The following is a 26,873-nucleotide window of genomic DNA, read 5'->3' as shown; positions in this document are numbered from 1 at the left end:
GAGGGGTGGCCAGGGCTGAGAGGCCCAGACTGGTGGGTACACCAGAACCAGGGACAGAACAGTCAATAGGCTCTGTCCTTCTCCCTGGACAGATGACATGGATGCCAGACCCCAGAGGGCCCCCAGTCCTGCACTCCCCTTCCTGGCCCCAGCAGGGCCTCAGCCCCACATTCCATGAAGGCCTGAAGCTTGAAGCAGCCCGCTGGGGGCTGCCCTGCAAACTGCTCACTCCACATTCTCAAGGCAGTAGGGAGGGTAGGTGAGGTGCGGGCACGCCCACCAGGGGAGGCCTATGAGGGGTGGTGGGGAGGGTGGGGTGCGGCACGCCCTCCCAGGGAGGCCTATAAGGCCGCTGGGGGGGAGGGGGGACGAGGCCCTGGAGGGGAGCAGGGCCTCGCCAGCCACGTCCTCATGGCCCTACTGATCCTGCTGCTCCTGGGCCTCCTGGGGCTCTGGGGACTGCTCCAAGCCTGGGCCCGAGACCCCTCCCCAGCCCCCCGGTGGCCCCCGGGGCCTCGTCCGCTGCCGCTCATCGGGAACCTGCACTTGCTGCGTCTGTCGCAACAGGACCGGTCCCTGATGGAGGTAGGTCAGAGAACCCGGCAGCTCTCACCACCTGGGCGGACCTGTGTCCTTGCCCTTCTGGGACAGCAAAGCCCCATTTCCACTGTCCATGCCCACATGGTGCTGGGCCCAGCGGGGGATGCAGGAGGCCTGAGTGCCCACCCTGCCTTTGGGAAGGGAAAGCAGCCCTACCCCACAGGGAAGCAGACACCCTAGGAAGCAGCCCTGGAGGTGCTGCCCAGGGTCTGGGCTCAGGAGCAGGAGTCTGGAGGGCTCCCTGGAGGAGGTGGTGACTGCTGAGAACCTGCAGGAGGCCAAGCTGAGGGACAGCAGAGGGCAGGAGGGCAGGGGCTCTGGAAATGGTCTGAGACAGGACCTGGACTGCACATAGAGATGGCCCGGGCAGGTGGGAGCCTCCCAAGTGTGGCCCCTTCCTTCCTGGGCTGGAGGTGGCCCCCATGTTGAGGGTAGGCTGCCCTTCCCCACAGCCAGGAGCTGGCTGCCTCTGCCCTGCCCTGCCCTATAGAGGTGGCCAGCCCTGCTGCCTGACCAACAGGCGCCCTGCCACCACCCCTCAAAGCAGTCCCCTGTGCTCAGCCTCTGAGGCCCTCAACAGGGACAGGCCATCCCTCCCCAGCCCTGCCCCCCCAGGGGCTCCTGCCAGGTGACCTCTCCCAGACCCTCCCTGCCTTACCTACACCTGCCCAGCACAGGCCGGGCCTTCAGGGGCCCCAGGGGACCTGGTGGGTGGAGGCAGACCCTCACTGGAGCTGCCCATGATCCAAGAGGTGGACTGGGCCTCACCCAGTACTGGGGCCCCAGAGGCCACCACCCACCTGGCTGTGCTGGGGGCTGAGCAGGCAGCCACAGGCCCAGGGTGGAGCCCCTTCTACCCTCAGGTGTTCAACAGCAAACACCTCCCACTTCCCAGCCTCCATTTCCTCATGTGTGAAATGGGAAGAAGACGGTCGGTGCCTCCTGGGGCAGGGATACTTAGGACAGAGGGCATGGGTGGGCACTCCGGCCTCCTGCATGCCCTTCTGGGCCTGGCACGGGGCACACTGACCGGCACTGTCATCCTGTCCTTACTCAGGCAGGCAGGGTCAGTGGGACAGGACTCATAGTCACGCCCAGGCCCTGTCTCTGGCTGCCCCTGACTGCAAGCTGGATGCTCCTGGCTGGGCTGCAGCCAAGGAAGGGTCAGGGTCGCTGGGGGCCACGTTGTCAGGCCCTCACTCTGTGCAGACTCTGGCCTTTCAGAACATGCCACCCCAGCAGACAGCTCCCCACCCTGCTGCCTGGACTCGGGGCTCAAAGGAACCCTCCAGGAATTTTGGCTAAAAAGAGAAGACCACAACAGCCATGCCATGCACTGGATGGCGAGAGGGCTCTGGGGGCTCCAGGCTGGATGCTGCCCTCCACCCTGCACAGCCCGCTTTATGGCATCTAAGTGCCCCTCCACCTGCCCCCATTTCCCCCCTCTGTCCCCACCCCTACCCAGTACAGTACAGGCCCAGCCCAAGGGGCCCCAAGGGGGCCTTGTGGGTGAGGGCTGCCTGGGTGACCCCTGCCATCCCTGCCAGCTCTCAGAACGCTATGGGCCGGTGTTCACCGTGCACCTGGGGCGCCAGAAGACTGTGGTACTGACGGGGTTTGAGGCAGTCAAGGAGGCGCTGGCAGGCCCTGGGCAGGAGCTGGCCGACCGGCCTCCCATCGCCATCTTCCAGCTCATCCAGCGAGGTGGAGGTAGGTGTGCGGCCAACTGGCACTGCAGGGGCCTGCTGGGTGTGGGGGCACTGGATCCCGGGGGGGTGGGGGCTCCAACAGTGGGAGAGAGTCCCCAGTGGGGCTGGGGAAGAGCAGGCAGAAGCCAGGCCTCCGAGCTGGTGCTGGGTAGAGCCAGGTGTCCACATGGCAGGTCGGGTGCTCAGGACCAGCAAGTGAGGATCTTTTCATCCCAAGTCAGGAGGGGCCAGGGGCCAACCCAGGGGGACAGGAGTGGGGATGGGGGTGAGGCCCCAGCCAGTCCCGCTGCCTGCTCACTTCCTGCCCGGTCACATGGCGGGGCTGGCTGGGGTGAAGACATGGGCGCCGCGCCTGCCCACAGGCATCTTCTTCTCTTCCGGGGCACGCTGGAGGGCTGCTCGCCACTTCACCGTGCGTGCTCTGCACAGTCTGGGCATGGGCCGGGAGCTGATGGCTGACAAGATTCTGCAGGAGCTGAAATGCCTCTCAGAGCAGCTGGATGGCTACGAAGGTGAGCGGGGGGGCCGGGGACGCCCCTGCCCAGGGCCTCGACGCACCTGAGGCTTATCTCCTCTTGAAGGCCGGCCCTTCCCACTGGCCCTGCTGGGCTGGGCTCCCTCCAACATCACCTTTACGCTCCTCTTTGGCCGCCGGTTTGACTACCGGGACCCCGTGTTCGTGTCCCTCCTGGGTCTCATCGATGAGGTCATGGTCCTCTTGGGGTCCCCCGGCCTGCAGGTGAGGGGGTGCCTCCTGTTCTCAGGGTGGGGTGGAACCTGGGGCGCTGGGAGTGCAGGGGCAGGACAGGGGTCCCAACACTGTCCCTCTCAAGGAATTTCAGACTCAAGGGCCTGAATCAGGACCCATCTGACATTAGCCGGTCGTGTGGCCTCAGATCAGCCTCTGTGCTCTCCAGGAAATGGGGGATCCCGATCTCCCCACATGCCCTCATCAGTAACGGATGTAGCTGCTGAAGGGTAGGGGTGGAGGCAGGCATGGCTTACCCAGGATTGCTGGAGTCCATGTCCCCCTGGCTCTGACGGTCCAGGCACCTTCCAGCTGACATCCTTTCCAGTGTGGCAGAACCACGAAAGTTGGTCCTTCCAATGTTCAGAACTCACATGTATCTCACTTTTCTTCAAAATGCAGTTTCCCTCTTTTTGGTCCTCACCATACTTGATGTGCATTTACCGAAGCCTGCATCTCAGGTGCTATAGGCATATCAAGGCTGGACCCAGAGTGAGGGCAGCGGTGGGTTCACAAGGCAGAGAGCGGGGAGCAGCTTCTACCCGTCCTTGCCAGGGTGAGACCACCGTGCCTGCTGGTGGAGCCAGGCGGGCCCAGAGCCCATCTGGAGGATGGAGGCAGCACCGTGCGGTCTGGGGAGGCAGCCCTGGCAGCAGAGCGTTCCCTGGCCTTCCCTGCCTGCGTCAGCTCTTTCCCAAGAGGCGCCGCATGCAACTCACTACTGGTGATCATGGATGCCCCAGGAAGGCAAGCAGCACGAGGCATCGTGGGGCGGCCACAGGCAGTCACAGAGTACTTGCTGGTGCCAGGCTCACCTCTCAGACACAGCCGACTCCAAGGCAGCCCCGACTCTAAGCGCTGAGCTCTGCACTGTCTCCTACTCCATGACTCACAGGAGGTTCAAGGTTATTTCCACAGCGGCAGCCGCCTCCCTCCTCCCTTTCCAGGATGGAAGGAGACCCTGCTGTGCAAACCCACCTGGCTGTCCCCTTCCAGAGCACAGATGGAGAATTTCCTAGGAGTCCCTGGTCTTCCCTTGAGAGCAAAGAGTCCCTGTTCTGTGGGTCTCCACCTCCAGCACCTCTGCCCAGAGTCCCTGGGTGTGAACACAGCTGCTGTGGACTATTACCCCCTGCCCTGGGGTTGCACCCTTATCTCCATTCCCCCTGCCTCCTGCCCAGCTCTTCAACATCTACCCCTGGCTTGGGGCCCTGCTCCAGCTGCACCGGCCCGTCCTACGCAAGATAGAGGAGGTCCAAGCCATTCTGAGGACCCTCCTGGAGGCACGGCGGCCCCACATGCGCCGGGGGGACCCTGTTCGCAGCTATGTGGACGCCCTGATCCAGCAGGGACAGGTGCGCCAGGGGCTGATTTCCTCCCCAAAATCTTGTGGGGGTCCTGAGGGCCCACCCAGGGGAGCAGGGCTGGGGAGGGGTCCATCCTGCTCCTGCACCAAGCTCCCCCACCTATGGTTGGGGACCCCTCAGAGCCTCAGTCTCCTCATCTGTGAAACATCCATGGTGCCTGCCTTGGGGAAGGTTGAGCCCAGATCATAGCAGGCACCAGCTCCTGGTACTTCCGGCCACGCCTACCCTCTGCCCCTTTCTTGAGTCCAGGGCTGGGCTGGGTCTGTGGGGTGGGGGACAGACCACAGATCCTCCCCCAGAGTCCTGCCCCACGCCTCTGCAGGGGGATGACCCCAAGGGCCTGTTTGCTGAGCCCAACGCGGTGGCCTGCATCCTGGACATGGTCATGGCCGGGACGGAGACGACCTCGGCCACACTGCAGTGGGCTGCACTTCTGATGGGCCGGCACCTGGATGTGCAGGGTGAGACCCTGGTGCCTGGTAGGACAGCTACTTCTGTCCCTGGGGACCCCCCAGGGCTGAGGGATGGCTCCCACTGACCCAGCCCGCCCCTTGCCCCAGGCCGGGTGCAGGAGGAGCTGGACCGTGTGCTGGGCCCTGGGCGGCCTCCCCGGCTGGAGGACCAGCAGGAGCTGCCCTACACCAGCGCCGTGCTCCACGAGGTCCAGCGCTTCATCACGCTCCTGCCGCATGTGCCCCGCTGCACCACTGTTGACACGAAGCTGGGCAGCTTCCTGCTCCCCAAGGTGGGGCCAGGCCTCCCTCTCCTTTCCACCTCCTTTGGGGTAGGCCTCAGCAGGGGTCCAGGGGCACTGGGATGGCTGAGCCTCCAGTGGATGCCTGATGGCCTAGAGCTCCCTGACCGGAGGCAGGAAAGGGTGTCCAGCCAGGAGCAGGAGGGAGGCAACCCTCATCCCACAGCCCAGGATTTGGGGCTCTAACTAGCAGGCTTGGCACCTCCCTGCATGTCCTGGGGCGGGGTCCCCTCCGTGTACCCTGGAGGGGCCCCTCTCTGTGTCCTGGGGGGGTCCTCTCTATCCTCAGGGCCCCTGGTTGTGTGCCCTGGGGTCACTTGGCCTTCCTGGGTTCGGGTCCCTCACTTTCGAGGTGGGCTAACACCAGGTGTGGTGGGTGTGGCAGCCTGGAATGAAACTTCCCAATCCGGGTCCCATCCCATCTTCCCTGGGGCCCCTCTCTCCCTCTTGCGGCTGCCCCAGCAGGGCACACCCGTGATTCCCCTGCTGACCTCGGTGCTCCTGGATGAGACACAGTGGCAGACCCCGGGCCAGTTTAACCCAGGCCATTTTCTGGATGCAGACGGGCGCTTTGTGAAGCGGGAGGCCTTCCTGCCGTTCTCTGCAGGTCTGCAGCCCTCAAGGCCTGGGGTGGGGCGGGACCTCCAGGCTCCAGGGGTGGGGCGTCCCCAGCTCCGCCCACTGACTCTGGCACCCACCTCCTGCTCCCCTGGGGAGGTCCCCACCCCTCCCCTCCAGGAGCAGGCCTGGTGCTAGCCCACTCTGTGCCTTGACTTCCTCTGCAGGCCGCCGTGTCTGTGTTGGGGAACGCCTGGCCAGAACCGAGCTCTTCCTGCTGTTTGCTGGCCTCCTGCAGAGGTACCGCCTGCTGCCCCCGCCTGGAGTCAGTCCGGCTTCCCTGGACACCACGCCTGCCCGGGCTTTTACCATGCGGCCGCAGGCCCAGACCCTGTGTGCGGTGTCCAGGCCCTAAGGGTTCCCCCAGCCCCCAGGTTCTCCCACCCACTCCCCTCCCTGCCCCTGAATCCTCCCACCACTCCCCTCCCAGCCCCTGAGTCCTCCCACCACTCCCCTCCCAGCCCCTGAGTCCTCCCACCACTCCCCTCCCAGCCCCTGAGTCCTCCCATTACTCCCCTCTCAGCCCCTGAGTCCTCTTGCTCACTCCCCTCTTAGCCCCCAGCTAAGACTGCTCTGGGGGTGCCCTGAGGACTCCCACTCCCACCCCCACAAGGTCAGCAGCTGCCTCCAGCTACACCCAGGCCTCCCCCTGCCCGACCCTGTGGGACCCCCATCCCTCTGGTGCTGCTGTGGCTCAGTCCCTGCCAGCCCCCAGGAGCGACTCCGGGCCTTGCCTGCTGTGCCCTCACCTACCCAGCTCTCCCCAGGGCCCCTCAGCTCCTCCCCAGCACCTGCAGCTGGGGCTGCAGGGAGACAGCGGGTGGCCTCATTCAGCCAGAAATGGCACAGATGGGTGTCCTCAGCATGTGAGCCCTGCACCCGCCAGGTCCTGGGGCTCCTGCAGACCCCCCTCCGGTCCTGCTCCTGGGTGGCTGTGCCTGGAGGGAGTTGGCCTGCAGTGCCGGGATCTGAGGCAAGCCACTGGGGCCACCGTTGGCTTGCCTTGGTCCTCCAGGAGCCTGACGGGAGCAGGGAAGTGAAGCCCATATTCTCCTTCAGAGACAGGCACTGGGAGCTGGAGGCTCCTGGGTCAGCCCATTTCCTGGGGACCTGAGCAGACCTATCCACCCTGGGCTCAGTTTTCCCCTCCATGAAGTGGGTGATGGTGACCCTGGGACCAGCAGACTTTGCCAGGAAGGTGTAGGGTGCTGAGGCATCGCAGACTGAGTGCTGTCCATCAAGGGTCTGGCTGGGACCAGCAGCATCCCAGGAAGGATGGAGGTCACTGTGGAGGGAAGGACGCAGGGGCAGCCCCTGACCCCAGGAGGGTCACTATGTGCTAAGCGCTCCCAGGCAGGGGCCACAGGAGGGACGTGGTGGACAGAGATGCCCCAGGCAGGTCCTTCAGCACCCGAGCTCAGGGGACCCACTTGGCCCCTCCACACCCTGGCCCCGGGGAAGCCACGGAGTCCCTTTAGTGGCATCCAGGCTGGCTGTGGGACAGCCCCCACCCAAAGGCAAGATCCACCTCTGCTCGGGGGCTTCACCAACTCCAACCTCTGTGGGCTCTTGTGTATCCGAAATTCATACTGAATGAGGTCCTGTCTTGTGTCTGGAAACGCGGTGAATGGGCCTCTGTTCAGGCTGTGGGCCCCGGGATGCCTCAGCAGGCTGTGCCCAGCCGGCTGGGGTCAACCATCTGGCTGGCAGGCGGTTCTGGGCCGGCCTCGGGATGTCCAGTCTGTCGGCATAGAGGTTCCTGTTGCAAAGCTCGCCATCAGGATGGAGGGGCTGGCAGGGGGAGCGTGGAGCTTCCTGAAGGAGGGGACGCCTCAGCCCCATGAAGACGAGCAGCACTGGAGAGGCACAAATGAGAACGCTGAGCTGCACAGTGTCACGTGTGCTGGTGGTCACACCGCTGGCCAGCAGTGTGATGGGATGCCTGGCATCTGAGATGACTCTGGCCTGGGTCCCAGTGCTGGGCATGCACGAAAGCTGCAGGTGGCCCCTCAAGGAGAAAAGAGGATGAGCTGAGTACGTTCCCACCTGCACCATGTGGAGTGGCACCCCGAGGCCAGGACACGGTGGCTGGGACACAGACGGAGGCAGGTCTCATGCTCCTGGGTGGGGCCACAGGGTCCCTAAGTCATGGGAGGAATACAAGAAGGGGACAGAGGGAGTGGGGGCTCAGCTGCTTCTGTCTGCTCACGTTTTTCTGGGGAAGAGCAGGGACCACGTGCTCTTCTCCTCTCAGACATTTGAAATACGATGCTAAAAACTTGAAGGGCAGAGAAAACAGGGTCCCGGTGCCAGGTGGGTCCCTGTTCAGCGTGACTCCATCCTGATGAGCCCCTCCGGAGCCTCAGGTTGCAGAACCATTCCAGGGCGGGGCTGTGGAAAGTCAGACCCAGCTGTTGCCAGGTGGAGGAGTCAGGCTCAGCCCTCCCCCAACCTCCGCAGGAGATGCTCATGCCCCCGCCTTGCAGTGGCCTGGGGTATTCATCCCTGAGGGTGGGGGCCCAGGGGAGCCCAAGGCCCACATGGGGAGGAAACACTGACTCCTTCCCGCCCCACTTCATGGAGGCCCAGCTGACGTGAGGGACAGCAGTGCAGGGTGAAGAGTGACAGCTGAGCTTCATGCTGAGCCTGACTCACACGACCTCTTACCCCATCTCACCCAGGTAGAAACAAGCCAGTGGGATCACAGGGCTCCTTCCATGGGGTACAGCCAGGACCCCCAAGTCCAAATGCCTCATCCTCAAGGGTAAAAAGGTTTAACTTCGTGAAAACAGAGTGAGCAGGTGTCAGATCTCATTCAACTCCTGCCCATGGGCATGGGCAGGGGTATGGGGTGGGTGGGAGGGAAGGGGAGGCCAAGTGAGACCCAAACCCCAGAGGTACCACCTTCTCGACCAGCCAGACCTGGGTACTCCCGTTTTTTGCAGCTGCACACAGGTTGCCAGCTGGGGGCACAGGCACATCCTGGGGGCTTGCCGGAGAACACTGGGGCAGGACACTCTCTATGCCTCATTTGCAAGTGGTTCTTTTTGGTTGGTATTTTTAAAAACTGTCATAAAATACACGTAGAGAAAATTCACCATCAGCCATGTTTAAGTGCATAGTTCGGGGCACAGGGACATTCTCCGCACTGTGCTGTCACCAGGTCACCTCCAGAGCCTCCTTCCTGCTGGGTCTGTGGATGTGAGGGCTCTGGGAGTGGTGAGTTTGTCCTCCTTTATCCACCGACCTGCCCTGGAGGTCCTTTTCAAGGGTCCCAGAGAACTCAGGTGGTGGGCAGCCAGAGAGCCCAGCTTCCTCCTGTGTGGATTTTGGGAGACGCCTCTGTGGACATCCACCCGACGGTGCCCACATATCATGGGAGGGGCGGACAGCATGGACCCCACTACTCACGACATGGCTGACCCGCTCCCTTGATGCCTGTCCTCAGCAGCAGGGGAAATGCTGACCCCAGCCTCTGCAACCCCTGCCTCTGGGTCTCCAGGGAAAGACTCTCCTGGGGTGGGCGGGCTGCTCTCAGCCCCACATCTGCTTCTGGGTCCGAGGCTGGCCCTCAGCCATGTGGCATGTGCGTCCAATTACCCTAAGTCAAGGCAAAACAAAACCATACAGTCCCTGAGCCACCTGCAAACCTCCCACAGCCAGCTAGGAGGGTGAGGCCTCCGCAGGGTGCCAGGAGGGCTGAGCGTGGGAGGAGACCAAGCTCTACCCATGGAGATATCATTAAATACAACTCAAGGGAGCTGCCACACCACCACCCGCCCACACCCGCAGGGCACACATATGCAGGGGCTGGGACGGCGTCCAGTGTGGCAGGGTCTTGGTTCAGCCGTGGCCAGATGTCCTGAAGCTTCTCCCATGGAGTGGGCAGTCCCTATCAGGAAACTTCTGCCCAGGAACCCAAAGGCTGGAAGTCCGCCTCACTCTGGGACCTGGGCCCTCCCAGTGATTGCCCGGGCTCCCTCGGAGCAGGGGTCTTCTTCCCATCTTGGATGGTGGGAGGGCTGGGTGGGCTCGCCGGGCTTCGGAGGTCAGCGGGGCTTGGACAGCTCGGCCCTGTGCCCAGCACTCTCTGGGTGACTTTCATGAATGCCCCCGAGGCAGGCCCATCACTGGCCAAATTCCCACCCCTCCTGACTGGACCCAGCCCCTTGTGAAATCTAAGCAAAGTCCTAGGGTGTCTGAAATCAGAGTGTATTGGTAGTTTCTGCTGTGTAACAAGCGAATGGGTGGCCTGTGGCTCGATTGCTGGGCCATGGGGGTGACGAGGTGAGGCCTGGAAGAATCTGAAGGGTGCTAACTTTGATGACTCTTCCAGGTTTGAGGCTGCGCTGGACTTTCTCACCTGTGAAACCCATGCAGCCAGCAGTGGTTCGAGCAGTTCCGAGGTCCCAGTGGGTGGGGATGGCCTGACCCAGGCAGGGGGAGCGGCTGCTGGAGGGTGTAGTAGTGGAGAGAGCTCCTGTTCCCTGGGCGCTAGTGGAGGGCGCTTGGCGTACCCACCTGGCCAGGGCGTGACTGTGACCGGAGCAGGAGGACGGATGGCAGCTGGCGCCACTTGGTCTGTGAAGGGACAGGCAGGGATGGGCAGGGAGAGAAAGCCCAGCGGAGGCGGCCAGTGCTCCAGGGAGGGGGAGAGGGCAGCGGACAGCGCTGAACCCCTCTGGAAGGTCGGCTTGAGGCTCTGGGATGTGAATGCTGGGTACTAGTCATCCAGAAACAGATGCTGCCAGGCCCAGTGGCTCACGGTGGAATCCCAGCACCATGGGAGGTCAAGGTGGGAGGATTGCTTCAGCCCAGGAGTTTGAGACCTGCCTGGGCAACACAGCAAGGCCATTTCTACAAAAAATACAAAAATTAGCCAGGTGGAGTGGCAGCAACTGTGGTCCCAGCTCCTCAGGAGGCTGAGGCAGGGGAATCACTTCAGCCTGGGAGATGGAGGTTGCACAAGCTGAGCTCATGCCACTGCATTCCAGCCTGTGTGAAGAAGCAGGACCTGTCTTTGAAAAGATGCCACTGTCCTGGGGGCCTGGAGGGCGGAAAGTGCTGAGGGGTGGTTCAGCACCTAAACCTGTCTTTCTTGGTGGAGGTCAGCAGGCAGCACCCAGTGTGAGCTATTTCTCAGACATCAATCCTGCAAGAAACTGCCCAGAGGCTTCCTCCAAGGGCAGGGCAGGCTGCACCAGGGCCCGGTTTCGGAAGTCTCATGGTACTGTGAGGGGTCTCCAACCTGCTCTGACGAGTGTCATCCACACCCCCAATGTCAGGGAGGCCCCTTTGCCCAGGAAAGCCCCCGTCTCCATAGATCTCTGCTCACCCCCACAGGCAATGTGATTCTGACTTCCAAACGGTGCTCTTTTTGATTAAAAAAAAATTTTTTTTTAACCACTGTTCACTCACTGCAGCCTCAACCTCCCAGTCTCAAGCCATCCTCCCACCTTGGCCTCTTGAGTAGCTATGACTATAGGCACATGTCACAATGCCCGGATAATTTTTTATTTTTTGTAGGGGGGTGGTGGTTTCACCATGTTGCCCAGGCTGGTCTCGAACTCCTGAGCTCAAGCGATCCTCCTGCCTCTGCCTCCCAACGTGCTGGGATTACAGATGTGAGCCACAGCACCTGGCAGGAGGTATCTGTGCGTAGTTTGGTGGTTCTGACACCTGCACACACCTGTGTACCTACTGCAGGGGACATTCCTCCCTGAGCTCAGCCCGGACACGCTTTCTGTCACAGCTAATTGCTTATGGCCTTGGATGCGTGTGAAGGGAACAGCACGCATGCCTGCACTGGAGTCTGGCCCCTTACTTGGCATGAGTCCCGATCCACCCAGCTTGCTGTGGGTCAGCAGCTATCCTCTCCACCGTGAGGAGTGCTTGCCCAGGGACAGACTTGAGTGTCGTCTCAAGGTGGTGGCGGGGCTTCCTTAGCTGGAGGCTTCCTGACTTGGGAGTCCCGCAGAAGTGTCAGCCAAGACAGGGACTCGTAGCCCCAGCACAGGTGGCCCCACGTGGTTGGGCCCCAGGGTTGCATGGGTGGGTGCCCTTGCTGACCTGCACGGGGTAGGGGGACCTCAAGGCCCTGTGTGGTTCTCTAAGCTGCATCCCAGGTGACATCTCTGCGCCACCCTTTAGCACCTTTCTCCAGGGAGCCCTGAGGAGCTTGGTACTTAGCAATCCACAGAGGGGGGAACCCTTGATAGGAGAGCACTCCCCAGCCGGTGTCAAGGGAGCATGTGTGTTGACGAAAGGGAGGCCCAGGTCTTCAAGACCTTTTCCCATTAACTTTTGGTGAGGACTCAGCAGTACCCATATTTCCCTTTTTGACTTGGCTGCTGGGAAGCTCAGAGCCATGGTTCAGGATCCATTGACCCTGCCTTTTGGAGGCTGCTGCTCCTTCTCTGCACTTTGTGGGTCTCCCTCTGCTGTGTGTTGGTGTTTGTTTAAGATGCCTCCCAGGGTTGGGGTCAATGGGCATGCTGACTGCAGGGGTGACCATGGAACCTTCTGAGGGGTTCTCTGTAAGGCTGTGCTGCCAGGATCCGACCGCAAGTGCTGCCTCACAGATCTGAAGGTTCGGGCTGTGCAGCGTGCCTTCCTGTTTGTGAGCTCACCTGACCGGCACCAGGACGCCTGGGCTCCTCATCTGCGGCCAGCGCACACAGCAGGGCCTGTGCCGTGAGAGGTCAGAATCTTGGCCACAGCAGTAGGTGGGATGGGCAGGATGCTAGCCAAGGAAGGGCAGACAGCCTCACTGCCTTCCCACAGCTTGGTGGTTGCAGATGAGACCTGGGGGACACGGTCCTTAGGTTCTCCTCCAGCCTGGATATCCACACGGAGACAGCCTGAGTGGTCAGCCCGACCCTCCCAGGGCCCCCCGGATATGTGGACCCAGCTCCTGGGCTTGGGCCACATCTTAGCTTGGCCCTGGGCATCTTAAGGGAGCCAAGGCGGAAGTCACAGTAGATGTCTAAGGGTCACTGTGAGGCCAAAGTCACCACTCTGAGGTGCAGGCCCTGAGGATCACAGCTGAGTCCCAGCCAGGCCAGCAAGGGCCTCAGGAAGCCCCAGGCCCTCCCCAGGATGACGGCCTGGAGCCTGTGCCTCCCTGCTCTTGGGGGGCTGAGGCCAAGCTCCCACCTCTTGGCCTGCATGCAGCTCTGTGGGTCGGTGGGAGCCAAGGCAGGTGGCCTCAGTCTCAGCAGCTCTGTCAGGGGTCGGGGCACCCAGAGCCTGGGCCAGTATCCCAAGGCTGCTTTTCTGCTCCACCATCAGGCAGGAGGCGCCCTGCGGCAGCAGCACCTGGGTGTCTGCTCTGTGGAGGCCCAGGCTGGAGCCACTGGCCTCAGACCTCCCTGAGGCCCATTCTGGAACATAAGATTCAGCCTCCCGGTTGGACACGGACCTCCTCGCCATGGCCACCTGGCCCTCCCCAGCAGCTGCCCAGTGCTCTGTGGTCACCACAGCCCTCTGGATGCTCTGCTGCACCTCACATCACCTGGGGGTGGGAACCACATGCTGCTGGGAATGGGAAGTGTGTCTCCCAATTCTACGCAGCCTAAGTGAGTTTCCTGGCAGGGTCAGTCACTGCTAGTGCTAGGAAAAGGCCAGCCTGACATAAGTAGTCAACTAGCACCCACTGCCAGGAACACCACACACTGAGTGCCCCGAATGCCATCCTGGTGTGGGGGACACGAATTCCATAGTCCATAGGCAGGGGATGCGCCGCACAAAGCAGGAGCTACGGCCCCTGGTGGGTTGGGTTTTATTTCAAATGCAGACACAGAGACCATTTCTGCACAGGCACACGATCCAACTCCACAAGCCCCCAGCAGGGGCTTCCCCTCCCCAGGACTGGCAGCGAGGCTTTGTGGGGTCGAAGGGGAATGAACAGGCCACGGCCAGGCCCCTCAGGACACAGGTGGGGGACCAGGAATGCAGCCCATGCAGGGGGATGGGGGAGCAGGCGGAAGGTGCACATTTGCAGCCAGCAGGAGGAGCTGCATGGCCCAATCTCTAAGACATCCCTGGGAGAAAAGTAGGCATTTCCCTACAAAGCAGGTTCCCGGGGCTTGAGGGCCTCTCCAAGGCCAGGTGTCTCTGGGTGATTCCAGAGCTTCCATGCTCTGGGCCAAAGGCACTCAAACTGTCCTCACTGTCAAACTGTCTCTGGCCAAGAAGGGTGTGGAGGAAGAGGGGTCCTGGCAAGGCTGTGGTGCTGAGGAGGGACCCAGCCTAGAACCTGGATGCTCTTGTCCGGCCACTGCCCTGCTGGTGATCTCAGCCCCCATCGCTGGAGGAGGTAGGCAGTGGAACCCTGTGTGGCCCAAGGCTGCCCTGCGCTGGGCTGTGGCCCCGCCCGGCGCTGAACCCACTAGGACAGCAGCTGCAGCACCTGGCGGATGCGCTGGGCCCTCCCTGGCAGGATGGGGTCGCGGCCACCCACGCCCTCCTTGTCCAGCTCCCGCATCAGGGCTTCTGCCTTCTGCACCGTCAGCTCGCGGGCCCGGCCCCGCAGCCCCTCCAGGTAGGCCAGCAGGGTGGAGAAGTGCTCATCAGGAACCTGGAAGGGGAAGAGATGGAGTTGGTCAGTGGCAGGGTGGGGCTCCTAGGCGGCGCGAGACAAAACACCGCAGCTTAGGCCAAGGACGCCCAACACCTCAGGCTTCCTCTGGCCCCCAGGGGGCCCTCTAGCCCCAGGAGTCCTTCCACTACAGCCTGAGGGTACAGGCGGTCTGGCCGCAGACCTGGCCCTGCCTCAGACCCTGGAAGAAATGCCTGTTAGAGGCAGACAAAACACTAAGTGAACCTGACTAAAACAGAAGCCACATGGGGAGAAGAACATTTCAAAAACATCGCAAAAATCCTCAGAAAAATGAGAAAAGACGACACACATCAAACAAGGGGAGGCAGAGGTAAAAAGTGCACTCGGAACAAAAAGGCCTTGCCCGCTCCGGCACTTAGAGTGCTCGCCTTTCTCCTCTGGGTGGCAGCGGCTGGGTGGCATCTGGTGGCAGCTTAACCCTTGTCTGCTGGTGGCGGGGGCACCTCTTCATAGGCTTGCTGACCAGCTGCGAATCTGCAGATAGGTGCCTCAGGTCCCTGCAGCAGGGGGTGCTCTTGTTACTGAGTTAGAAGAGTTCTAATTCCACCTGAGTTTTCGTTTTCACTATTAAATTTAAGCCTTTGATCCATTTTAAGTTTTGTATATGGTAGAATCAGAGATCATGTGCATTAAGTATTTGTAAACATGTGTGGTTATATTACAAGTGTAATAAAAAATGTGTAAGTAAAATGCACATTTGTGTTTGTAAATACATACAGCTATGATGGTATAAGATACTTTTCGTGTGTGTATGTATCTACACACAAAAATGGCTTTGCCTAGACAAGGATTATTTTTCTGTATAAAAAAGTTGTATAAAGTTTGCTTTTGGTAATAGTAATATATAAATAAAACCACCTAAACTTCTATTTAAAAAAATCAAAATGTGGAAACCCAGTTGTCCCAGGCTCTTCTGGGAAGGGGTTTCCTGCACACGGAATGGGCTTGGCCTGCATGCTGGAATCAGCTGCCCAGGCACGAGGGCTTCCGGGCTCCCCAGGCTGATCCAGTCACTTCTGCTTCCAGCCTTGTGTCCGCCCCAGTGGTGTGATTACTGGAGCTTTGCAATAGGGCTCACAATTGGGACGTGTATGTCCTCTGACTTTGAGGGGAGAGGATGGCTTGCGCCCAGGAGGTCGAAGCTGCAGTGAGCTGTGATTGCATCGCTGCACTCCAGCCTGGGTGGGACCCTGCTAAAAAAACACCCACAAAAAACCAACAGTGACAAAATAATGAAAGCAAGTGGCTGCAGGCTATGCCTGGAATGTTCCAGGGCTATAAGTGGGGCCGGTGGGCCTGCCCCCACTTTGAGAGTCTGCAAACACAGGCATAGGCAGGAGAAAACTGTCCCCTGCCCCCACACACAGCACGAAAAGCCTGGCATCTAGTAACATGGATGCCAGGAGAGCCGGTGAGGCAGGAGGTGCTGCCCACAGGATACAGCTCAGTAGAATCGGGGGCTCCTCCAGCCTCGCAGGACATGGGCAACTCCAGCCTACCTCCCAGCAGCCGGGTTTACTTCAGAATTCTGTCTTGGTTCATCCTGTGAAACCCCACCTCACATCCTGCCCCTGCAAAGGAGAGCTGCCCACACATACATGTGTAGACACACCTCACATGCACACAGGCAGGTGGCCTCTGTAAGTCACCCTGTGTTGGCTTCTGCCCTGAAGGCCAGTGGTGGCACTCCTGGAGCAGGCAATGCTGCTCATCTCTTAGAACAAGGGCACTGGGAGACCCACCCTGCAGTGGGCCCTGAGGGTGGACCTTTCAGATTGTGGCTTCTGCTGTCAGGGCCCCAGTGTGCACAGGCCTCAATCCTCAGGAGACGTGCCCTCCCTGCTGGACACAGACCTTGTCACTGTCATACATGTGGAGCAGGAGCCATGTCTGCCTCGTCTTCTGAAACCTCCAGTTCTCATGCTTTTGGGCCCATCTGGGGAAAGGAAGAGAAATATCTCAGGTGCAGCCGGGTATGGTGGCTCATGCCTATAATCCCAGCACTTTAGGAGGCCGAGGTGGGTGGATCACGAGGTCAAGAGATCGAGACCATCCTGGTCAACATGGTGGAACCCCGTCTCTACTAAAAACAGAAAAATTAGCTGGGCATGGTGGTGCACACCTGTAGTCCCGGCTACTCAGGAGGCTGAGGCAGGAGAATTGCCTGAACCCAGGAGGCGGAGGTTGTGGTGAGCCGAGATCACGCTGTTGCAACAAGAGCGAAACTCTGTTTCAAAAACAAAACAAAACAAAAACATCTCAGGTGCTGAGCAAAAGGCCCCCGGGTGCCTGTGTGCCCCAACAGATCTGAGCTTCCTTGTCTCAGGAGAGGGAGCCCCACCAGATGCTGAACACCAAGGCCACATGTGGAGGGGGTTTTTGAGCCCCTCCCCTGCCAGAGGCGAGGAGCCGCAACTCACCAAGCAAAACCTGCTGCTGCCTGTCCAGGAAACACGTTGACACCACTCAGTCGGGCCACCCCAGGGCTCATGGCTGGCCCCAAGTGTCCTGTGGGCTCCCCCACCCCACAGGCCACACTGATTTTACAGGGGAGGATGACATCAGTTTCTTGGGGAGGAAAGGGAGCGACTTAATTGATTATGTATTTTCTACAGGAAACGGGTACTGTAATGAACAATACCCCTTCACAGCCAGGTTCCTGCATGTCCCAGGCCCTCACAACAAGGGGGCAATGGGCCTGGGGATGACCAGCTCCCGGGTGCCAAAGACGCTGCTCCCTGGGGCCACAACTGCCCACCCCCCAACATCTCGCTCCTGCGCTGGGCCTGACATTAGGCAGCTGGGGACCGAACGAGGCCCGAATGGTGGATGGGACAGCTCCAGGAAGGTTTTACTCCAGAGACCTCCTCCGAGACACGTTTCCAGGGCCAGGCACAGCGGCCACGCACAGATGCCTCCATCAACATGCAGGCCCAGGTCTCAAGATGCAGGCTCAGCAGTGGGAAGGGCATGCACCTGTCGTGAGTGCCACCCAGCCCACCTGTCGCTACTGTCCTGTGGGTGAGTGGAGTCCTGTGGGTGAGGAGTCCTGTGGGTAAGTGGAGTCCTGTGGGTGGGGGTGGGGGAGTCCTGTGGCTGGGGGGAGTCCTGTGGGTGAGGGGAGTCCTGTGGGTGGGGAGTCCTGGGGGTGAGGAGAGTCCCATGGATGGGGAGCCTGGCTGTGCACCTGCCATGTGACATGCCAGTCCCATGTGCACAGACGCGCAGCCCCTGCATGATGAGAGGAGCCTCCAGGAAGGTTTGGTGTTCATTCCTTTCTTTTCAGACAGTCCCATGTTGTCCCTGCCCCGAAGCCCGATCTGGCCAGCATGGGCCCCTGTGAGGTGCACTTGGCCTGACTGTCCAAGGCATCTGCCCGCTGCAGGGAGCAGCTGGCATCTCAGCTTTGCCACCTTTCAACTCTGCCACCTTGAGCTGCTGTGTTCCTTTTTCCTCTTTGGGAACCTGGAGTGGTGATCCCACTTCACGGGTGTGTCCAGAGACCACGCACATGGGTCAGTCACCTCTACCCTAAACACGGCCCTCCTGTGGGGCCCAAGGCCACTACACTGCTGCCCATGGCCCTGAACTGAGGGAGCCTCTGTCTTGCTGAGCACCCACCCAGGCCAGCTTCAAGCTGAGTTCGTCTCCATCCTCGCCACCAAAGATGAGCCATCCCGCTCAGCCTCGTCACTGGGAGGCAGACAAATCATGGAGAGGGTGGGGTGCTCAATGTCACTTGTGGCTCCCGGGGTGCTAGGTGAGGCCTCCTGAGTGATGGCCACCTCTGCCCCTACCCTGGGGACTGATCCCTACACAGCTGCAGATATAGTTCACTAGATGCCTGACATGATTCGCCTTTCTCTTTGCCTAGGTGGGGCGGGAGACAGGAGGCCCCACCTTGGAAAAGGAAAGAGAACAGCCAACAGAAGAGGGAAGTCCCTTTTCCTCAGCACAGCTAGGGCCACGGCCACAGCTGGGTCATCTGTCCAGAGCTGTCTGGAGTGGCCTGGAGAGAAAAGCCTCCTCTCCTCTGGTACTCACCAGCTAGGTGGCGAACCAGAGTCCCTGCTAACCCTGTAGCCTTTAAAAAATATCGGCGAGTTCTTGGTGAACCCCCTTCCAAAAGAAAACTGAGGGATGGTTTCTCTGCTGAGGCAGCATTTGAAGCCGACCCATAGCCACAGCGTCCACATGCTCATAATAGCAGCAGGAACTGCCAACCAGGGTGAGTTTATGACACTGCCTGAGTCTTGTGTCCTGATGAAGCTCAGAGGGTGAGTGACTTGCTCTTGTCCCCCTGCAAGTGAGTGGAGTACCCCATCTAAGCTGGATCTGTGCAGCCCAGGTCCCAGCTCCCAGCTCCTCTGTCTCCTGTGGGGGCACCACCTCCCACCTCGAGCAGACCCAGGCAGGGGACCGGCCTCCCAGAATGGTGAGCTGAAGCCTGCAGGGACCTGGGAGGCTGTGGTCGCCCCTCGTCCCCAGCTAGAGTGAATATACCCAGAAGTTGTGGCTGAGGCCCCTCGGGGCGCTGGTTTTCTTTTTTCAGTTATATGGAAAGTCAATCTTCAATTTCCTACGTTGAGAATATAAACTTTTTTTTTCTCTTTAATGAGGAACAGGCTTGCCCATTGACAGATGTGTGCATTGCTTCTGTAACGACCACAGCCTGGCAGCAGAGGGACCCACAGAGAGTGGAGGGACTGCTCCCATCTCTCCCAAACTCCCACCTTCTTGAGGCCAGAGCAACATGGCTCTGGCTCCGAGCTGGAAAATCCGAGCTGGGCAACCAAGCCTGGAGCCCCTGCTGGGGAAACGCAGGGACGGTCACAGCACAAGGAAAGAGCACACAGAGGCCACAATCCCCCGACCCCTGCCTGCTGGCTCCAAGTCCCAGCTCCACACAAAGCCAGGAGCATCCCAGGAAGGCTGCAGAGGGGCCACCCCCTTGAGGTTCAAGAACAGCTTGGGGTACGGTCATAGGTCACAGGCCAATGTCACTGTGTGGGGACGCTGCCCAAATGGTGACCTAGGTTCCAGGGGGCAAGAGACCCCAAAGGCACTGGGTCCATGTGTCTGGGGGGCAGAGTCATCATGAGATACCCCAGGGCATGTTGGAATGAGTGGGGTGCCTCCCATAGAGATGAGAGGAAACTCTCCGTGATGAGGGGCTTGCCATGACAACTCAGGGTATACTCCGCAGAGAGCCCACCCAGTCACAGATGGCTTTGCCTCCGGGAGGAACCCCTCATGGAGAGCCTGAAAGATTGCCATGTCCAGCATGTCCTTCTTGAGTTCCAGCCCAGGGCCTCTACTGGCGGAGGACGACTCAGGGGCACCTCCTTTCACCGCTGCCCCTGAGTGGGGGGGGTCTGTGATGGGCCAGCCTTGGCATGGCCGATGGTCCCCAGACTAAGGACATTCCCCTGCAGGACTCCCCTGGCTCCCTCTGAAAAACCCTGAGTTCCCAGGGATACCATGGGCCCCATATGTCCATGTGGGCTCTCATCTGGCAGCCAGATGTGGCTGGGCATGTGGGCGCCCTTGGAGACCCCCTGGAAAGAGGAGGAGCACTTGCTGAGGTGCCCATGTCTGTGGCTGGCACAGCAGCCCCCTGGTGTGTGGATCCCAGGCTGTTTCTGAGGAGTAAGGACCACTCCCTCCTCGCACATGCAGGACACAGTGCCTCCGCACAGGGCTTGTGGCTCTGGGGTCATGAGTAGCACGAGGGGGCCATGGGAAGGTCCTGGAGGATGAGGCCCAGGACAGGAGCAGGGTGGGCACCCAGGCACCCATGACATTCCCACAGGGTCCTCAGAGGACATGTGGTCATTGGAGGGGAACCAGGGTGCCTCCAGGGTGAAGACCAAGGAGCAGCAGCCACGCTGGAGAGCGGCTGGTCCCCCCTCTCCTGCCCACAGCCCCCTTGTGCTAAGAGTCCATGCTGAGAGCAGCCAAAGGCGCTGGCAGGTGTGGGGAGTAGGGAGGAAGGAGGCTCTAGGAAAGGAGGCCGAGGGGAGGAAGGAGTGTAAACCCTGCCCACCCCTGCTCCCGCTGGCCTCAGGTGTCAGAGCCGGCCCAGAACAGCTATGCCTCTGGGCCTAGCCTCTGGGAGCCAGGGAAGGCACAGGTGGCACAGCTGCAGGCCCCAATTGCCCTCTATGTCCCACGGGGCAGCCCACAGTCTGCTCCTGCAGCTGGCGTCTTCCGGGTCTGTGTGCCCACCTGCTCCTCTGTCCAATTCACACCCTGCCCATACCTGGGCTCTAGGTGATGCACCAATGGCCACTGAAGCCCCTTCCATCTACAGCGACTGACCCTGCAGTGGCTTGTGGCCCTGCCTGCCGAGGAGCAGGAGTGAGTGCAGGGGGCAGCAGGCTCACACTGCAGCCAGCACTGTCCCCTGGGCCAAGTGCATTCTCGGAGCAGGAAAGAGCTCTTGGGTAGCCCTGGGTGCCTGGTCCTCAGCCCCATGTTCCCCAGGGAGGGGGAAACTGAGGCTCCCAGAGAACTGATTTGGTGCAGAGACCCACGATGACCGAACTGGTTCCAGCCAGATCCATGGCTGAGCTTGTGTTCAGCTTTGACCCCAAGGCAGCTTTGGCCCCAAGAAGGAGTGCTCAGCCCTCTCTATTTCCTGAGCCCAGCTTTCTGCCTGGTGCAGGGCGGCCAAGAGTTTCTCTCCTGGGGTAGAGGGCCGTACTGGGGGATGCACACAGAACACACATACACACACACACACACATACACGTACACACATGCACCCACATGTCCACACATGCCCCACCACACACATGCACATGTGTACACACATGCACATGTCCACACCTATGCACACATACGCATATAAGACATGTCCACACGTAAACATAAATATACACATGCACACACATGTTCACACACATCCACGTGTGTGCACAAATGGGTACACACATATACATGACATATATACACATGCACACACATATACACACAGGCCCTGCTACTCACTGCTCAAGCTGCACAGCCACACTTGGGGTAACCTCTCTGAGGGGCTCCCACAGAGGAGTGCAGGGAGCAGCAGCCTCACACTGCAGCCTGTCTTCCCATGCAGGGCCAGCACCCTCTCACAGGATACCCTGCCCCTCAGGGTGACTCCGTCACAGGGACCCAATGAACAGGGCCTAGTTGTTGTCTCTGAGGACACCGGCCACATGGATGCCATAACACCCCTTCTCTTAGACACCATCAGCACTCAGGGAGAGGGATAGAGCAGACAGAAATGGACAGCAGCCCATGCTGGTGAGCGCCAGGGAGGTGGCCATGGCCTGCTCGGCTGCAGAGCCCACGCCGAACCTCTGACCCCTGCAATCCTGCACTGTTCACCCAGCAATGCCGCAGGCAGCCAGGGAGATGGCGCCCTGCGCCCCTCGGTCCCTGTCTCCTCTCTGGTGGCACTGCCACGTCCTGTTACTGTGAGTGAGGGCCGAGGGCCACCCTGAGTTCCCTCCTCCTCATTCCATGTCCAAGGAGCACCTAGGCCCGTGGATCCTCCCTGTGGTGACCAACACCTGAGAGGAGGTTCACCATCAGAGCCATTTCTAAGTGCACAGTTTCGGGCAGCCCCTGCACAGAGCTGCTGCCTGTGAAAGCTCCTAAAGGCTCTGAGTCATTCGGACAGAAAGGGCAGTGGTGGCAGCACAGGCGTGGTATGAACACTAACGCCCCACTTCGCTAAAACCTTCCACATAGCATGTGCAGGTGAAGGCGGCAGCCTCCTCGTGTAGGGGTCAAGACACACACCAGGGACAGAAGTGCGTAGGGCAGGGCCACGTACCCGCAGAGGTAGTCTAGGGCCAGCTGGGACCCCGAGTGTCTGGCTGGTGGGTGCTGAGCCACGATGCCCGCTTCCCGCAGACGCTGCCGCTCCTTTTTCTTCCGTTCCTTCTTCAGCTTCCTTTCCAGGGCCCTCTGCTCCTCTGGGGACAGCTCTGGCTCAGCATCCTGCACAGCCCTGAGTACAGCTCCACCCTGAAAGTCAGGGAACAACATCAGGCTTCCAGAGATGGGTGCAATACCTGGAGCTTCTTCAGCCCACCCTTCCCATGGCAGTGGCCAAAAGCTCTGTCTGCAAGCACCAAGCCCGGCCCCGGCCAACAACATCCCGTTGAGCCTGTGCTGCAACGGAGAGATGGACGGGTCACATGAGGATGGCCAGTCCTGTGGGCAGGCGCCAGGTGCCAGGGTTAACTGCCTACCGGCCCCTTCCCCACCCACATGCACCTACTGCAGACTCCTGCCTCTCGAGGCTCTGTGAGGCCCTGCCCCACCCCGCATGGCTCGGGAAGGTCTGGGCTGGGTCCCAGAGAGGGCTGAAGGTGTGCTGAGGCCTGCTATCACACAAGCCAGGTGCTGGCCCTGGACATGACCCAAATCCTGATGACTGTGCCTGGGGCCTGCTGGGTTTTAGCAGGTTGCTGGCTGCCTGGCTCCACCTGGGCTGCAGGCTGGGGACAGGGAGGGCGGCCAGGACCCCAGCAGGAGGGAGAGGGCCCGCTGTGACCATGTTTCTCCAGCCACATCTTACCAGGAAAGCCCAGGCCTCCCTCCTGCCCACCTAATTAAAAAAGAAGGGGACGACACAAAGTGTTAGAGTGCCAGGGGCAGCCAGGCCTTAGAGGTGACCAGGAGGTGACCCTAGCCATCGTCGACATGCTTCATCTTTCCTGGAAAAAGCCAGAACATCAGCGTTGACTCCGAGCAAGGCCAGGAGCCCAGGGACATGGTGCGGGGCATGGAAATCAGAACCAGCCACTGCCCACCAGGAGCCAGGGCTTTCAGAAAGGGAGGTCAGGCACAGTCCCGACCTGCGCATCCTATCCCAGGAAGAGCAAAGTAAGTCGAGGGAAAAGCCACCCTACACACAGGTATTTACGCAGCCCCACTCCACACACACACACACACACACACACACACACACGCGCGCAGACTCATAACACCTCCACCACAGCCCCACACTAACAGCCCCCACTCCTCACCCATGTCCCCACACCGATCCACATGCACCCACATACAATCAGGGAGACACACCCCTAGCCATACCCCTAGAGCCTGCTGGGGGCTGGCAGCAAGAGGCAGGGCCTGGGGGATGAAGGGCACCCTCCCTGGCAGGTACCCAGCACGGAGAGGCTTAAGAGTTGTGGTGAGAAGGCCTGGGCCACCTAGACGCACAGGCGGGAGGCTCTGAGACCCACCAGGCCAGTCCCGTGGGGTCTGAGGAGCGAGGAGTTTCGTGGCAAGGACGACGTGGACACCCACAGGGGAACCCAGCGGCTGACCCACTCCAGCTGGCTCCGCACCCACCTCCTAGGCTCACAGCTGCCAACAGGGCAGACACAGCAGAACACCTGACCCAAAAACCCTGCCGGTGCCAGCCCCGCCTCTGTCCCCACCCTGTGGGCCCCCGTGGGCCACACAGGCCTCTGCTGACCATGTAGGCAAGAGTCCACGGCACCACTGGGGCTGCAGAAGGGCCACGGTAGTGGTTGAAGGTCTGTCAGCCCACATGGTGGGGCTCCTGAACAGGCCCTGAGCAGGTAGACAGGGCCTGGCAGCAGGGTCCTGGGATGGAGGCCAGGGCGCTGAGGGCAGGGCCAAGGCTGAGGGAGGCAGTAACGCTAGTGCTGGCCTGGGGTGGATGGCAAGGGGAATCCAGGCTGTCCCACACTGGGAGCCACACGGTGGACCTGCAGGTCCAGCTGTTTCTTGCAGGCTTCCAGAGTGCCAGGCTCAGGGCTGTCTCTTGTGTCAGGCACCAGCCTGGACGCTGTGGAAATAGCCTCCTTCACACCAACTCTTGCTTCTGGCCACCAGCACTCCTGATCCGCCGAGGGTCACAGGCCCCAAGGGAGCCGCTGTGGCCCAGGAGGTGGGAAGCTCAGGAGCACTGACCACCATCCCAGGGTATACTTACAGCTGGTCACGCACCTTTAACTTTTCCTAAGCAACCAATGAACCCAAGAGATGATCTCAGGTAAAAAACCCAAATTCCTGCTTTCTGTGCTGGGCCTCAAAAGAAGTCACAGAGGCAGGTAGTGAGGAAGCTGTGTCCAGGCAGCCTCGGGCCTTGGGGGTGTCCGGCTCCACTCTGTGCCATTGGCCACACCCCATGCTCACTACCCTGGCAGCCCCGACATTTCTAGCCTGGACCAGGCGATTTCCCTAGGCTGTAACCATGAGGTAAGTGGCCTTAGCTATCTTGGGATGACATAAGTGGGCCCTGGGAGGGTGTCCAGCTGGAGAGGGGCAGGAGGCAGCAGGTCTGGGCAGGGTAGAGGGGGAGGCAGTGTGGGAGGGAGGAGGGGCCACCAGGCTCAGGTGTGGCACTTTTGGGACCCGCTGCTTCCTCCACTTGGCCTGGACCTGGCCCGAAGATCACAGGTGAGCAAAGCAGGATGGCTGTCCCTGGCGGAAGAGCAAGGACAACTTTCTCCCACTGCCATCCATGTGCTGACACTCCAAAGAGCTCGGGTTTCATTAGTTAGCAAATGCTTTTAACAAACTTACCAATATCACATATACCTGCCAAAGTCGCACCAAGGGCTTGTAAATTGCCTAAGTATACACCAAAAATTTTTTAAAAGAATGCAAGTGTCAAATACAAGCCTGTGAGGGCTGCTTCTAGCGACCTGAGTTTCAGGCTTTGGACGCAAAGCCTGGCATGGTGGCCAGAGGTGAGTCCAGGTTCCTGCCAGCCCCACAAGTCTAGGAAGGGTGGACCTTGGGCCACCTGGAGGGCCTCTAGGCCCAGTGTCCAGCCCACAGACCCTGCAGGGTGGGGCCACTCTCCAAGGAAAGGTGTGCTGGGTAGCTTTGAACCGATGCTGTCAGGGCAAGAACCTCTCTCCTAATATGACAGTTTTCTGACACACAGGAAGGAAGGATCGGCCAGTCACAGATGTATGACATCTACAGCTTAGTGTCTCTGGACCATCCCAGTGCAAGCAGTAAACTGTAGAAAGTATAGTTACCCCATCTCAGTGCTAGAACAGTTCTAGCATCTTAGACCCGATGAAATACAGACTCTCATATGAAGTGAAGAAAAATTAAAATTGTAGTCACACATTCTCTCTTCTGCATTTTTGGTTAGCTGCCTTGAGGATTACACTTGAAAATGCATAAAACAATTCAATGTGCATGGAAAGCGTCACCCAGGACATGCCCCCACACAGGACACGTACCCATGCAGGACAGGCCCCTGTGCAGGACAGGCACCCACACGGGACACGCCCATACACAGGACACACCCCCAGGAGGACACACACCCACACAGGACAGGCTCCCACGCAGGACACACTGCCACAAAGGACATACACCCACACAGGACAGGCACCCCAAAGGACACACCCCAACACAGGACACACTCCCATGCAGGCACCCACACAGGACAGGCCCCCAGGCAGGACACACTGCCACAAAGGACATACACCCACACAGGACAGGAACCCCGAAGAACACACCCCAACACAGGACACATGCCCACGCATGACAGGCACCCACGCAAGACAGGTATCCGCGCGGGACGCACACCCACACAGATAAACTGCGACTCCAAGGGCCGGAGGGAGACATGGCCAAGGGACCCGTCCCTTCATCTACACTGTGTATTTTACAATGTGAACACTCAACAGACTACACTGAACAACGTAGCACTTGTGCAATTAAACATCAAATCCTAACCAGCTTCTAGGGCAATGAAAATGTTCACTGCACTCAACAAACTGAAAACAAACCACAGAGCCAAACCCTGAAGGCTAGGAGGAGCAAAGCAGATCAGCAGCCCAGCAGCTTCCAGAGAAGATATAACTGCATGACAACTATTTTCTTCCTTTATGCCTACAACTCCTGGCAAAAGACACAGAGAAGAAATGACACTAATTTGATTTGAAAAGATTCCAGTAGACTCAACTGAGGCAGCAAAGTCCCCACGGCGCCTTCCTGTACACCCCACCCATCCAGCCCCTCTGCTGACATGGGCCGTGTGAGCCGTGCCCCCTAGCAGGTGGCTTTGCCACGACGCACTGGCTCTTCCCGGAGATGTCCAAGGTGGGGAACACTTGCTAGTCATACCCCAACCAAAACAACTGTCAAAAATAAACACCATGATCATCCCCAGGAGACCTGAGTGGCTTAGTGAATTTAAGCCAATAGGAAACTCGGAAGAAACATGTGGGGGCTCCATAAAGCCAGCCTGGCACCGGCTCTGGCACCAGGGCCCTGGACTGGACACCAGTCTCCATGGTTACAAACTTTCCTGACGACCATGAATATTACACACAGAGAAACGAGCCCCAAGAAGGGTGCCCCAGCCACGGCCACGGCAGCGTTCTGGTTAATCTCATCCTGTCCGGGCCTGAGCCCAGCTCTCGGATCCCAGCACCAGTCCCATCTACAGCCCCTTCCTCCCTGCCCAGCC

The 26,873-nt window shown here is 59.9% G+C and overlaps 2 protein-coding genes across 16 annotated transcripts in view; one reads left to right on the top strand and one right to left on the bottom strand.

Moving 5' to 3' along the window:
• Window positions 1–370: 370 nt before the first annotated feature.
• CYP2W1 (cytochrome P450 family 2 subfamily W member 1) lies at window positions 371–8,899 on the top strand. 2 transcript variants are annotated; one of them, XM_035289898.3, is made up of 9 exons: window positions 371–585; window positions 2,148–2,310; window positions 2,672–2,821; window positions 2,891–3,048; window positions 4,239–4,412; window positions 4,747–4,885; window positions 4,985–5,169; window positions 5,644–5,785; window positions 5,964–8,899. In XM_035289898.3, the coding sequence occupies exons 1-9, from the start codon at window positions 412–414 to the stop codon at window positions 6,149–6,151; spliced, it is 1,473 nt and encodes a 490-aa protein (XP_035145789.3). In that variant the 5' UTR covers window positions 371–411; the 3' UTR covers window positions 6,152–8,899. The 2 variants fall into 2 exon arrangements, with proteins under 2 accessions (XP_035145789.3, XP_035145786.3); XM_035289895.3 differs by having other exon boundaries at window positions 5,641–5,785.
• A 4,660-nt stretch (window positions 8,900–13,559) lies between these two features.
• The window catches only part of CHLSN (cholesin), a 124,415-nt gene continuing 111,101 nt past the window's right edge, over window positions 13,560–26,873 (bottom strand). For 8 of the 14 annotated variants that reach the window (XM_035289958.3, XM_035289966.3, XM_035289969.3 and 5 more), the window contains 4 exons: window positions 22,236–22,429; window positions 16,539–16,643; window positions 16,271–16,352; window positions 13,560–14,374 (listed from right to left, as the gene is read on the bottom strand). In XM_035289958.3, the coding sequence (XP_035145849.3) occupies window positions 14,186–14,374; window positions 16,271–16,352; window positions 16,539–16,643; window positions 22,236–22,429 (570 nt within the window). In that variant the 3' untranslated portion in view covers window positions 13,560–14,185. The remainder of the gene's footprint in view (window positions 14,375–16,270; window positions 16,353–16,538; window positions 16,644–22,235; window positions 22,430–26,873) is intronic. The other 6 variants (XM_078364223.1, XM_008989116.5, XM_002744449.7 and 3 more) reach the window with 1 other exon arrangement.

This window comes from Callithrix jacchus, chromosome 2 (assembly GCF_049354715.1).
Source record: "Callithrix jacchus isolate 240 chromosome 2, calJac240_pri, whole genome shotgun sequence".
Lineage (NCBI taxonomy): Eukaryota > Metazoa > Chordata > Mammalia > Primates > Cebidae > Callithrix > Callithrix jacchus.
This window is presented reverse-complemented; position numbering and strand designations above follow the sequence as displayed.